General features: G+C 43.8%; 1 protein-coding gene across 2 annotated transcripts in view; it reads left to right on the top strand.

Annotated features, from left to right (window-relative positions):
- The window catches only part of syn2b (synapsin IIb), a 420,009-nt gene that overhangs the window by 250,733 nt on the left and 154,443 nt on the right, over positions 1 to 14,833 (top strand). For both annotated transcript variants that reach the window (XM_068051834.1, XM_068051835.1), the window contains exon 4: positions 12,895 to 13,051. In XM_068051834.1, the coding sequence (XP_067907935.1) occupies positions 12,895 to 13,051 (157 nt within the window). The remainder of the gene's footprint in view (positions 1 to 12,894; positions 13,052 to 14,833) is intronic.

Genomic DNA, 14,833 nt, shown 5'->3' with positions numbered 1-14,833 from the left:
TATCAGGTTGAGTGATGCAAGAATATCCTTTGTTTTATCACCCATGCAGTTAATCAGCATTTTAAGCCCTCTCAGCTCGCTTGTGATATGCTAGCATTTCCAATTCATTTATCCAGCTTGGCCATTACTCAAATGAAATATTCTCTGGAGAAAGTCTAGCCCTATCAACATACGTCATGTTTAGTTTCACTTGACACTTAACTTAGATTTTGGAATGTCCTAACAGTGTATCGCCTGCAGTGCATATGGTTTTTACCTTCCTGTTCAATGCTTGCACTGGCTTGTTACTGGGAACACTTCCGCAGCATTGATTCACAACATCCTTTCGTTTCCATAGGAAAGTAGAGGACTGGAAAATACCTTGAGTCCACCTGACCAGCCAAAATAAAAAGTCCCTCAATTGCCATTCCCTTGAATAGTTCTCAGCGGATAAGATTTGACTTTTGACTCCATGTAAGGTTTTCAGTGATCCATGCACAAGTTCCACATTTCAGGCAGTAGGAAGCCATCATGCTATAGTCCCTGCCTTTCCAAAACTAATTGATTACAGAGATGAGCGGCTCTGGTGAAGAATAGCAGCATGGATGTATACAGATAGAGCCACTGCAGAGCCCTTTCCCAATTCTTTCTCTTACGAGTCCATAACTGCCCAACGGTCATGTGATTTTTTTTCCCACTCACCGATATCCTAAGAAATTCAGCCCAACTCTACAATTCCACTATCATCTTCTTCAGACCTTTGACTAGCAAGTCATGTAATAATATTATACAGATGGCTCTTTCAGAGAGCCATTGCAGGCATGGTAGACTGAATGGTCTCGTGCTATGATTCCTGGCGACTCTTTGGAAAATACAAAGTATAATGACCAATCCAACCCCAAGAAAGTAATCAGTGAACTGACATTTTAAATGTTTTATGTCAGTTGCTGACTGTTTGAAGTGAGTTGCTTTGTGTGACCATATGTTTTCACCTGTATCGATAAGTAAGCATTTGCATTTGTCAGCAACTGGCAAAAAGAGTTAGAGGTTAGATAGTTTCTTACATTCCATATTATCAACTATTGGCTTTTGAATGCAAAGCCCTGTGTGACATAATGTAAGGTTGTGTAGGAAAATTCCCTCTTTGATCTCGCATTGTAACTGCTGCTCAGTGTTAATATACTTGTAGTAGCAACTGGAAAACTCGCGAGTCCACAATTCAAGTAAAACAGCAACTTCAGTGTTGTGCAGAGAAAAATATATTTTTGTATCAAAATAATGAAAGCATCACTCTTGTGATGTGGAACAAGGCAATATGTAAAGTAATTCATTCTTCGAGTGACACAGTTGCATCCACTATATTACATTAGGAGGAGTTACAGACACCCAGCTCAATGTTTTAATATGCTAATTGATGGAAAGAAATGTTGAGTAAAATAAATTAGATTTTTCATATAACAGCACTTTGACGAAGAGGACAGATTGTTCCAATCAAAATCCTGTCTGAATTTGGTCTATTTGTGCTGTAAGTCATTCTATGCCTCATTGTATTACACTAAAATCTAGTTCCCTTGCAGCCAAATCTGGCCCAATCATGCAGCAGGGCATACTTATCCACAGTTGATCACTGCAAATAAGCAATTACTCCCAATTTGCATATAGAAAACAAACTAACGATGCACAGCAATACAAATTGTACTTACAACTTTGGCCAGAATTTTATGCTCCCCCCACAGGAGGGGGCTGGTGGCGGGGGTGGAGGTGGGGGCTGTAAAATTGAGTGGGAGATGGGGGGGGTGCCATTCCCGACACCTTCCCGCCCCCGCTGCAATATTACCAGGGGCGGTGGTGGCAAGGAACGGCCCGCCCACCCCAGATCACTCAAGACCAATTAACTGCCACTTAAGGGCCTCTTCCCGCCGGCACTGGTATTTTACCAGTGGCTGGCGGGCTCATCAGGCCCCAGAATACCGCCAGGTAAACCCTGGCGGGCTCCTTGCGGGTTGCGGGGGACCATCCTGATCGGGCACCCTGTGCCCCACGGAGAGCACCCCCCTCCCAACAACCCCCACTGAAATAAAGTCTTCCCCCCTCCAAATCAATCCCCCTTGCCTTGCTGGGACCTAGCCGATTGTCCCCGGCGAGGCCCCAAAAACTTACATTTCTTCTGGGGTCCACGATATTTACTGAACAAATTGTTAGAGCTGCGAGTTGACAAGTCCCCGAGTCCTGATGGACTTCATTCTAGGGTCCTAAAAGAAGAGGCTAGTGAGATAGTTGATGCGTTGGTTTTAATTTTCCAAAATTCCTTAGATTCAGAGAAAATTCCATTAGATTGGAAAATAGCAAATGTAACTCCTTTATTCAAAAAGGGAGGGAGACAGAAAGCAGGAAACTACAAGCCAGTTAGCCTAACATCTGTCTTAGGGAAAATATTAGAAATTATTATTAAAGATGCTGTAGTAGGGCACTTAGAAAGATTCAAGGTAATCAGTGTTATGACCAGGTAAGAAAGAGATCTAGGGTTCCCTTTCAGCCTTCACCTGGTCTTACTGTAACAGGGTTTAAATTTACACACACTGTATTTTTAGCTCCCCCTTGGTGAATCCTTGTTCACCGTTTTCTAATTATAAGGCAAAGAAACCAGCACAACGAGTTTTCTCAGGTTTAAAGAAGAAAAGTGAAATTTATTAAACTTAAATTTAAACTCTAATTCTATTAACGCCTACAGATACATGACGCGCCCACGCTAGCATGCATAGGCGATACACACATGCAGATAAGGACAGAAAGGAACAGAAGAAAAATTAAAGTGGAAAGGTTTGAGGCAATATCTGAAGAGTTGTTGTTCTTCGAGCTCACTGTAGAGTCCTTGATTGTAGGTGGATCTTGCTTTTTGTTGGGGCCCAGTATTCTTCTTAAACCTTGTTCACTGTAGGAGATTTTTCTCTCTTGGGGTTCATGTGTCTTCAGCGGGTTTTTGGAGTTCCGTGAGAAAGAGATAGGAGCAGACAGGAGAAGTCTTTTCAATCTAGAAGCAAAGATCTTTCCAGCAGGCTCTCAGTTCAAACTCTGTACAATTCAGAAAAAACACAGACTGCCAAGTAGGTTAGTCATGTGACTAACTGGTTTGACCAGGTCTGTTTGTGGATTATATTGGAGCAGGGGATAGCTCCTTTGTTCCAACACTGTCTGTTAATATGCAACAATGTCTTTCCAGCCAGGGGCCTGGCAACCTCTTGTCACAGGCCTTCTCTTCGTAGCAACAATTTGAAATTTAATATCCATGTGGCAAATTAATGTGCCTCATTCTTGGCAGGTGGGGGGCCTGCATGACATCAGGCAGAATCAACATGGTTTTGTAAAAAGGAAATCATCTTTAACCAGTTTATTGGAGTTCGTGAAGAAGTAACATGTGCTATGGATAAAGGGGAACCAGTGGATGTACTGTACTTAGATTTCCAGAAGGCATTTGATAAGGTACCACATCAAAGGTTACCGCGGAAAATAAAAGCTTATAGTGTAGCGGGTAACATATTGGCATGGATAGAAGATTGGCTAGCGAACAGGAAACAGAAAGTAGGCATAAATGGGTCATTTTCTGGTTGGCAAGATGTAATGGGTGGTGTGCTGCAGGGATCAATGCTGGGGCCTGAACTTTGTACAACTTTTGGAAATGACTTGGATGAAGGGTCCAAAGGTAAGGTTGCTAAATTTGCTGATGACATTAACATAGGTAGGAAAGTAAGTTGTGAAGAAAACATAAGGAGGCTACAAAGTGATATATATCGGTTAAGTGACTGGCAAAGATCTGGCAAATGGAGTATAATGTGGGAAAATGTGTAATTGCCCATTTTGGCAGGAGGAATAAAAAAGAAGTATATTATCTAAATGGTGAGAGATTGCAGAGCTCTGAGATGCAGAGGGATCTGGGTGTCCTATTGCATGAATCACAAAACAAAAAAGGTATGCGGGTTCAGCAAGTAATTAGGAAAGCTAATAGAATGTTATGGTTTATTGTGAGAGGAATTGAACATGAAAGTAGGGAGGTTATGCTTCAGTTATACAGGGCATTGGTGAGACCACATCTGGAGTACTGTGTACAGCCTTGGTCTCCGTCTTTAAGGAAGGATGTAAATGCATTGGAAGCAGTTTGGAGAAGGTTTACTAGACTAATACCTGGAATGGGCGGGTTGTTTTACGGCTAGGCTTGTATCTGCTGGAGTTTAGAACAGTGGCACAGTGGTGCAGTGGTTAGCATCGCAGCCTCACAGCTCCAGGGACCCAGGTTCGATTCTGGGTACTGCCTGTACAGAGTGTGCAAGTTCTCCCTGTGTCTGTGTGGGTTTTCACTGGGTGCTCCGGTTTCCTCCCACATCCAAAGACTTGCAGGTGATAGGTAAGTTGGCCATTGTAAATTGCCCCTAGTGTAGATAGGGAATATGGGATTACTGTAGGGTTAGTATAAATGGGTGGTTGTTGGTCAGCACAGACTCGGTGGGACGAAGGGCCTCTTTTAGTGCTGTATCTCTAAATAAAATAAAATAAATAATAGGCGACTTGATTGAAACATATAAGATCCTGAGAGGTCTTGCCAGAGTGGATGTGGAAAGGATGTTTCGCCTTGTGGGAGAATCTAGAACTAGGGGTCACTCTTTAAAAATAAGGGGTCGCCCATTTAAGACAGAGATGAGGAGAATTTTTTTCTCTCAGAGGGTCCTGAAGTCTTTGGAACTCTCTTCCTCAAAAGGCAGTGGAAGCAAAGTCTTTAAATAATTTTAAGGCAGACTAGATAGATTCTTGATAAGCAAGGGGCTGAAAGGTTATTGGGGGGTAGGTGGGAATGTGGACTCACAGTTACAATCAAATCAGCCATGATCTTATTGAATGGTGGAGCAGGCTCAAGGGGCCAAGTGGCCTATTTCTGCTCCTAATTTGTAATAGTAAAAAAAAAATTTTGATACTGTTGTGACTGGGTGCAGTACTAGCAGTGGCCACCACTCCCAATGGCGCTGCTAGGACTGAGCTGCCAGCCCACTGATTGGCCACCAGCTCTTGGAGGCAGGACTTTCTGCGTCTGAGAGGTGGAAGTCCCTCCCAAGTCCAATTAAGGGCCTTTTTTTATTCATTCATGGGATGTGGGTGTTGCTGGCCAGGCCAGCATTTATTGCCCATCCCTAATTGCCCTTGAGAAGGTGGTGGTGAGCTGCCTTCTTGAACCGCTGCAGTCCATTTGGAGTAGGTACACCCACAGTGCTGTTAGGAAGGGAGTTCCAGGATTTTGACCAGCGACAGTGAAGGAACGGCGATATAGTTCCAAGTCAGGATGGTGTGTGACTTGGAAGGGAACTTGCAGGTGGTGGTGTTCCCATGCATTTGCTGCCCTTATCCTTCTAGTTGGTAGAGGTCGCGGGTTTGGAAGGTGCTGTCTAAGGAGCCTGGTGAGTTGCTGCAGTGCATCTTGTAGATGGTACATACTGCTGCCACTGTGCGTCGGTGGTGGAGGGAGTGAATATTTGTAGATGGGGTGCCAATCAAGCAGGCTGCTTTGTCCTGGATGGTGTCGAGCTTCTTGAGTGTTGTTGGAGCTGCACCCATCCAGGCAAGTGGAGAGTATTCCATCACACTCCAGACTTGTGCCTTGTAGATGGTGGACAGGCTTTGGGGAGTCAGGAGGTGAGTTACTCACCTCAGGATTCCCAGCCTCTGACCTGCTCTTGTAGCCACGGTATTTATATGGCTACTCCAGTTAAGTTTCTGGTCAATGGTAGCCCCTAGGATGTTGATAGTGGGGGATTCAGCGATGGTAATGCCATTGAATGTCAAGGGGAGATGGTTAGATTCTCTCTTGTTGGAGATGGTCATTGCCTGGCACTTGTGTGGCGCAAATGTTACTTGCCACTTATCTGCCCAAGCCTGGATATTGTCCAAATCTTGCTGCATTTCTACACGGACTGCTTCAGTATCTGAGGAGTCACGAATGGTGCTGAACATTGTGCAATCATCAGTGAACATCCCCACTTCTGACCTTATGATTGAAGGAAGGTCATTGATGAAGCAGCTGAAGATGGTTGGGCCTAGGACACCTCCCTGAGGAACTCCTGCAATGATGTCCTGGAGCTCAGCTGATTGACTTCCAACAACCACAGCCATCTTCCTTTGCGCTAGGTAGGACTCCAACCAGCAGAGAGTTTTCCCCCTGATTCCCATTGACTCCAGTTTTGCTAGGGCTCCTCGATGCCATACTCGGTCAAATGCTGCCTTGATGTCAAGGGCAGTCACTCTCACCTCACCTCTGGAGTTCAGCTCTTTTGTCCATGTTTGAACCAAGGCTGTAATGAGATCAGGAGCTGAGTGGCCCTGGTGGAACCAAAACTGAACATCACTGAGCAGGTTATTGCTAAGCAAGTGCTACTTGATGGCACTGTTGATGACACTTTCCATCACTTTACTTTTGATTGAGAATAGGCTGATGGGGCGGTAGTTGGCCGGGGCCACGTAAAATCCTGGCTCGCCGCCGACCTTTTGGCCAGTGGGCGGGGCCTCCCGCCCAATGTAAAATTCCAGCCTTTATTCCTTTGGCCAGAATCTTTGATGTTGGTACTTGCCTGTTTTGGTACATGCTACATGAGCAAACAGAGATTTGATGGCGAGTTTTGTCGAATACTGTAGGCACTAAGAGGTAAAGAGGTGGCCAAGATTGGTCCTAAGCTGAAATGTCAGTTTAGCCCATGTTTAGTGCAAGACGTCATCTTTGTAAAGGAGTTGAAGCCAATGTAAGGAATGCCCAGAGATTTGTTAAACAGCTGATTGCCACTTAAAAGGACACTTACCATTTTATGGCCATTGCTGCTGGAGCTATGAAGAGGACTCTGAAACACATCAGCAGACTTTCTGGAACACTTTGTCAAGGCTTCAACACTCTAGCAACTTTCATTCTGGAAATTCCCTGATGACTTCAACCAAAAAGATTATGTGCTGTGCCATGCCACCTTATTGGACACCTTATAGGAGTCACCAGGAAAACGGGAGTACTTCGTCATGAGCATTTTGCTGGGGGATCCCCCTTGGTCTGGATGAAGAATGGAAGGAGGACATGAGGTGAGGCAGTTGTAGGAGAGAGGAATGGAAGGTCTAGGTGGCATCCTACCCGCTCCCCCCCCCCCCCCCTTTACAGGTACAGAACATCTCTCCTCCATCAAGATCTCTCCTCCATCAAGACTTCCAGTGCTGCGTCCGAGAAACGGTGTACCCTCTTCCTCAATCCCTGAGCCATCCTGCAACTTGCCGCTGTGTGCCAGCCAGGGTACTCCACACCTTCAATGGGAAGTGGATGCAAGGAACCCACATATACTGCTCCAGGAAAATTGTGTCTAATTAGCACTTGAGTGCTAAACCTGGAGGTGTCTGTTGAGCACCTCCAGGAAGTCCAAATTATGGTAATTGACAATTAGGACTAAATTTGTGTGTTAATTCTAACAGTCTAGTCTGACTAGCACTCACCCATTTCATAACTGTTTTTACACTTTGGCCAAAACAACCCCTCCAACTTTATCTTGAATAAATGCGGCCATTTTCAGAGTGAAGGAAAATTATTCATCAAATAAAACAATGCATATTACTGATACAGCTAATAGTATCTTCTATACTGTATATATCTACAAATTAATCACATTAAGTTTCCAGGACACTATTTATTTGTAGGGCTTTTTGGTTTTAGTGACAGATTAGTAATGTAAAGTTCACTGATACATAACAGAGGAAGTCAAAACAGGGATAGAGGGGGAAAACAAGGAACTACAAGCTAGTTAGCCTGACATCAGTAGTAGAGAAAATGCTAGAATCTATTATTAGGGATGCGGTAACTGGGCACTTGGAAAATCACAACATGATTAGGCAGAGTCAATTTTATTTTATGGAAAGGAGATCATGTTTGACAAATCTATTATAGTTTTTTAAGGGAGTAACTAGCATGGTAGATAAGGGGGAACCAGTGGATGTTACAGGTCCGTTATCCAGAATCGGGCACCCTCGGGACCAAGACTGTGCCAGATTTTGGATTTTCCTGGATTTTGGACATGGAGCCAGGGACCGCCCTCCGGGTCAGCCAGAGCCCAAAGATAACCATGGGCCTCAGCTTATTACCTGCCTGAGTACGGCCCCCGGCCGACTGGAGCCCGGCCCTGGGATAGGGAGCAGCGGGTGTTGGGGATGAGGATCCACCAGTGGCCGCCAACATTTCACAATTTTAAAACAGGTCAGGTAGAAATTGACTGAAAGAGAAAATTAAACTTAAGAGAAGCATTGACTTAACATTACTCTTTAAGGAGAATACTATAAAAAGCTGTGACATCTGTCTTTTCAAGTTTAATTCAAGTAATTATGATCAATTGACACTAAACTATTGTTGCATCTGAATATTTTCAAAAAATGTCCGGTTTTCAGACAATTCCGGTTTTCGGACAGCTGGATTTTGGATATCGGACCTGTAGTGTATTTGGATTTTCAGAAAGAATTCAATAAAGTTCCACACAAGAGGTTATTACACAAGATTAGGGAATCATGTGATAGTAGGTAATATATTAGCATGGATTGAGAATTGGTTAACGGACAGAAAACTGAGAGTAGGAATAAACAGTTCATTTTCAGGATGGCAGGGTGTAACTAGTGGAGTACCACAAGGATCATTGATTGGGCCTCAGCTATTTAAAATCCATATCAATGACATTGATGAGAGGATCCAAGTGTAACATATTCAAGTTTGCTGACGATACAAAGCTAAGTGGCAAAGTAAGCTGTGAGGAGGATGCAAAGGGACTAATTAAGTGATTGGACCAGAAGGTAGCAGATGAAGTATAATGTGGGTAAGTGTGAAATGATCCACTTTGGTAGAAAGAATGAAAAAGCATTTTTTGTAAATGGTAAAAGACTAGTAAATGTTGGTACTCAGAGGGATTTGGATGTCCTTGAACATGAATCACAGAAAGTTAGCATGCGGGTACATCAAGCAATTAGGAAGGCAAATGATATGTTAGCCTTTATTGCAAGGAGGATGGAGTATTAGAGTAAGGACATCTTGCTACAATTATACAGGGCTTTGGGGAGACCAAACCTGGAGTTCTGTATACAGTTTTGATCTCCTTAACTAAGGAAGGGTGTACTTGACTTAAACGGAGTGCAGCAGAGGATGAGATAGATGAGAGGGCTGTCCTTTGAGGCAAGATTGTGTAGAATGAGCCTATATTCTCTGGAATTTAAAAGAATGAGTGGTAATCACATTGAAATGTATAAAATTCTGAGAGGGCTTGACAGAGTAGTTGCAGAAAGGCTGTTTCCCCCAGCTAAAACTAAGGATCATAGTCTCAGGATAAGGGGGTTTGCCATTTAGTTCTCCCAAACCCACGATGTCTACGTTTAGAAGGAGAAGAGTAGCAGGCACATGGGAACATCACTACCTGCAAGCTTTCCCCCAAGTCACCCTCTTGACTTGGAAATATATCGCTGTTCCTTCATCATTGCTGGGTCAAAATCCTGGAACTTACTCCCTAACAGCTTTGTGGAAGTACCTTCACCACACAGACTGCAACAGGGGAATGAGACTGACTAGATTGCTGTACAGAGAGCTGGCATGGACTCGATGGGCCAAATGACCTCCTTCTGTGCCATAATAGCTATGGTTATGACTATGACTATTCAAAGGCAATTAGGGATGGGTGATAAATGCTGGCCTTGCCAGCAAAGTCAACATCCCAAGAATGATTACAAATTAGGACTGAGTGAAGAGAATTCAATTGGAAGAACATAAGAAATTTGAGTTCTTCACTCAGAGGGTTGTGAATCTCTGGAATTCTCTACCCTCGAGAGTTGTTGATGCTCAGTCAATGAGTGTATTCAAGACTGAGATAAATAGTTTTTAGGGCACTAAGGGAATCAAGAGATATGGGGATAGGGAAGGAAAGTGGAGTTGATATAGAAGTTCAGTCACAACCTTATTAAATGGCAGAGCAGGCTCAAGGGACCATATGGCCTACTCCTGCACAAATTTCTGATGTTCTTCCAATTGAATCATAAACAATCTCACCAAAAATCGTTCTCTGGTGGGGCTGAAAACAACTTTGGTCTGAATTTTATGCCGACCCAGCGGATCGGATGGTGGCGGGGGGCGGGGGGGAGTAAAATTGAGCCCGAGGCTCCGGGAGGCCTACCCGCCCCGCTTCCGCCTCTGGCCAAGTTTACGGCGTCACAAGGGGGTGGGAAACGGCCCGCCCGCCCGAGGCCAATCAAAGCCCTTAAGTGGCCACCTAACAGCCACTTAAGGGCTCTGGCCCGCCTCCACGGGTATTTTACCCGTGGCAAGCGGACGTGCTGGGGATGTGAAAGGCCACCCAGCGTTAGCTGCCAGCCTTTCCGCGCCCCGGGGTGGGGGCATGGCAATCAGCCACAGGGTGCCCAATTGAGGGCCACCCCTGCCTCCCAACCCACCCCCGGGACCCAAGACACCACCCCACCCCCCACAAATGACCACTCCAGCCTCACCAAGGAAGGACGATCCCCCTGGTGAGGCTACCCCAACTTATCTTCCCTCCAGGGTTCCTGGAGTCAGCTGGGACTCTCCCGGTGGCACTGCTGGGGCTAAGAGCTGCCGGCCCGCTGATTGGCTAGCAGCTCACTGAGGCGGGACTTCCTCCATCAAGTGGGTGGAAGTCCCGCCTCGGGACAATTAAAGCCCGGGGACCCGTAAAATGCAGGACGGCTCCCCTGGCTCGGCGGAAGCAGGTTCACCACCGACTTTCACGTCGGTGGTGAATTCCTGTCCGCCTAAGGTAAAATCCAGCCCTTTGTGTCACACTTAAAAGTACAACTGGGTAACTACAAAGGCACAGAAGTATGTTGGTTTCAACTGTATAATTTGAAGCATGTGAAGTTTATGGTTTCTAAATTTTACATTTTCAAAACTAAACATGCCCTTTCCAATGTTAGTTCTTACAGAGTTGCTGTGGTATATTTTTCACATCGTTTGGGGAAAAATTGTTTGAAGTTACATTGTGGAGATTTCTGATGGCTGCTTTTACAAAAAGGAAAAACTTGCATTTGCCCTTCATGACCAGAGGACATCCCAAAGGGCTTTACTTTTGAAGTGTAGTCACTGTTGTAATGCAGGGAACAGGACAGCCAATTCGTGTACAGCAAGTTCCCACAAACAGCAAGTGATAATGACCAGATAATCTGTTTCGTGAGGTTGATTGAGGATAAATATTGGCCAAAAACCGGGGATAACTCCCCTGCTCTTCTTTGAAATAGTGCCATGGGACCTTTTACGTCTACTTAAGAGCACAGACTGGGCCTTGGTTTAACATCTCCACAAAAGATGGCACCTCAGACAGTGCAGCACTTCCTCAGTACTTTTTATGCTAATTTCACAAGGCATTTTCGAGCTTGGTTCATTAACAACATAGCAGCTAGTAATTAAGTGTAGCTATCAATGATATTTACTCCAGGAATCTGCATGGAAATGTGTCCTAGAAATTCCTTTATTTAGGAAACATATCTTGCATTAACATACATTTATTATGATGTTTTGTAGTCTTGCTGCAAAAATCTACCTTCAATTTAACATGTATTAGTTTGCATTGTGAACTTTATGGCGTTTTTCTCAAGTGATCCACATACATTGATTCAAAATACAGTGTTGCATAGTTGTATTCAATCAACACAGTGAAGTGACAGTATAAAATGATTGTTAAATGGGATCATCATGCTTGTTTTTGGAGAGTACAATCAGCAGGGATGGAGGAAGCAGCCACAGCTCGAATTGTAATTGAGTGCATTAAACTCAATAGGTCCTAAACTATGAAATTTGAAATTCAAATCAATTGTCTGACAATTTTTCTATACATTCTGACTTCCTTCTTGATCAGCTTGAAAGATTTTGTAGAAATCTGAGCAAAAATGAGCAGGAGAGGGGAAAAGTTTGGGTGGAGACGTTTTTAATACATGTCTAATAAGACTTTTAATAGTAATGTATATTCTCCTCTCCCTTTTGTCAGTTAATTCTTCCCCTCACCTCTTCCCCCCCTCCCCCGCCAGCCTTATTGTCATACACCACTGTGCTCTGGCTAAAGAGCAGGCAATGTTGCTTATTTTCAAATGCCTAATCTCTTGCCTCATTATTTCTGAATATGAATATAAAATAGGTACCTGGAAAGACTTGTTCTCTGGATTTCCATTTATCCCTGAGACAAAACATCTGATTATTGCTCATTGCTGACCAACAACCTGGCTGAAATCAAAATCTCCCTGGGTCTGAGGCTGGGGGGATCTCAATTGTCAACATGCAAGGATGTAAATGCATTGGAGGCAGTACAGAGAAGGTTTACTAGACTAATACCTGGAATGGGCGGGCTGTCTTAGGAGGAAAGATTGGATAGGCTAGGCTTGTATCTGCTGCAGTTTAGAAGAGTAAGAGGCGACTTGATTAAAACATATAGGATCGTGAGGGGTCTTGACAGGGTGGATGTGGAAATGATGTTTCCCCTTGTGGGCGAATCTCGAACTAGGTGTCACTGCTTAAAAATAAGGGTCGCCCATTTAAGACAGAGATAAGGAGAAATTGTTTCTCTCAGAGGGTCCTGAGTCTTTGGAATTCTCTTCCTCAAAAGGCGGTGGAAGCAGAGTCTTTGAATATTTTTAAGGCAGAGGTAGATAGATTCTTGATAAGCAAGGGGGTGAAAGGTTATCGGGGGTAGGTGGAAATATGGAGTAATCAGTTCAGCCATGAACTTATTGAATGGTGGAGCATGCTCGAGGGTCTGAGTGGCCTACTCCTGCTCCTAATTCGTATGACTTTGTAAGGGCAAAACATTGTTCATTATCAAACTGCTTTAACACAGATATATTTTGTGGTTTGATCAACAGATCATTCAAACCTGACTTTATCATTGTGAGGCAACATCCCTATAGCATGGCAGAAAATGAGGATTTCCGGAATATTATTATAGGACTTCAGTATGGTGGCCTTCCAAGTGTGAACTCATTAGAATCCATCTACAACTTTTGTGACAAGCCATGGGTGGTAAGTTTAAAATGTTGGAAGAACAAATTCATTTTATTCTTAAAATGGGTCCAAGAGGGAATATCACAATGACAAAGCACAACATGCTTATAGACAAACAATGGGAAGTATTCAGAGAAGTTATTGGTACAATACAAAATCAGTATATGCCCCTAAACTACACTTGTGTAGTTAAGTAACCAAGATCAACAAGTGAGGTAAGAGACAGTATCAAGCAAAAAGAAAAAGTTTACACAAATGCAAGGTAAAATGGAAACCAACAGACTGGGAGAGCTATGCAATGCAACAAAGGGATATAAAGAAAGTATTAAGAGGTACAAAAAGGAAATATGAAAAAAAGCCTTGCAAATGATATCAGAGTTAACATCAAAAGATTTTCTAAATATATTGAGGAAAAGAGTGACAAAGGGGAATGTGCGCCTATTAAAGATGATGCAAGCAAGATTATAATGGATAATAAGGGAATGGCAATCTTGTGAAATGAGTACTTTATATCCATTTTCACAGTGGAGGAAGAGAATAAAATGCCAGTGGAATATGGGAACCTAAAAGTAAGACAAGGGGAGGAACTGAATGGATTTAGTATGTTATAAAATGGAGAATATAATGGGACCTAAGACAGACAAATCCACAGGACCTAATGGTCTCCACCCCATGGTATTTAAAGAAATTGGTGAGTCTTTTGCTGTCATTTGGATTCGAAAATTGCAAATGCCGCTCCATTATTTAAGAAGGGTGGGAAAGAGAACCCAGGAAAATATAAACTTGTCAATTTAACATCATTTTTGGGAACATTGCTATATCTAAATTCAGAGATACAATGATTGAGCACTTGGGTAAGTATCAAAGAGAGTCAGAATGGATTTATGAAGGCTAGGTCATGCCTGACTAATCTAGTTGAATTTTTTGAGGAGGTCATGAGCATGCTGAATAGGTGAGTGCCTATGGGTATGGGTTTATAATTTCTCAAAGACATTTAATAAGATGCCATGCAAGAGATTATCAGCAAAAGTCAGAGCAGATGGAATTGGTGGTAACCTGTGGTATGGGTTGATAATTAGTATGGAGGTAGGAGACAGAGAGCAATGCTGAGGCTGCAGCTGCAGGGAGAAGTCACTTCAATGTTTGGGACTCTCAAAGCCAGGGCTAGGCAGAGAGGCCCAATGATCGGGTGGCCCTGTGCTAATGGTGGAGACTTAGACTTGGGGGCAGCCATTTCTGTCAGGGGGCACCTATGTGAGTCCTGGAGTGTCCATAAAGGAAGCCCCCCGCTTCCTGGAGCCCGCTGGGAGGTCACCAAGTTTCACTGGGTGGTCTCCTCATGCAGCGACAGGCCCTCCCAACGTGGGCAAAATGCCCGTGGAGATGGGAAGTGGCCCTTAATAGGTTACTTAATTGGCCACCCGATGGGCAGCCGGTCCCCCCAACTTTCCCGCTGCTAGCAACATGGCATGTCAGCGGGAAGATGTTGTGCTCTCCTTGCGACACCTTCTCCCACCATTTTGCGAGCCCTCCCGTCTCCCAGACCATCCCCAAAGGGCCTGGAAACTTCCAGCCAAAGTTTCAATTTTACAGTGGCATGGTCAGACCCCACCTGGGAACTGAATTTCAGGAGAGATATATTGGCCTGGGAAAAAGTACAGTGTAAATTCATCAAAGTACTACTGGGGCTTAAAAGATTACATTAAGAAGACAGGTTACATAAACTTGTCTTGTATTCCCTTGAGTTTAAAAGGGGATCTAATTGAGGTATTTAAAATGATTAAGAAATTCAGTAGTGTC

Source organism: Heterodontus francisci, chromosome 19 (genome assembly GCF_036365525.1).
Source record: "Heterodontus francisci isolate sHetFra1 chromosome 19, sHetFra1.hap1, whole genome shotgun sequence".
Taxonomy (NCBI): domain Eukaryota; kingdom Metazoa; phylum Chordata; class Chondrichthyes; order Heterodontiformes; family Heterodontidae; genus Heterodontus; species Heterodontus francisci.
This window is presented reverse-complemented; position numbering and strand designations above follow the sequence as displayed.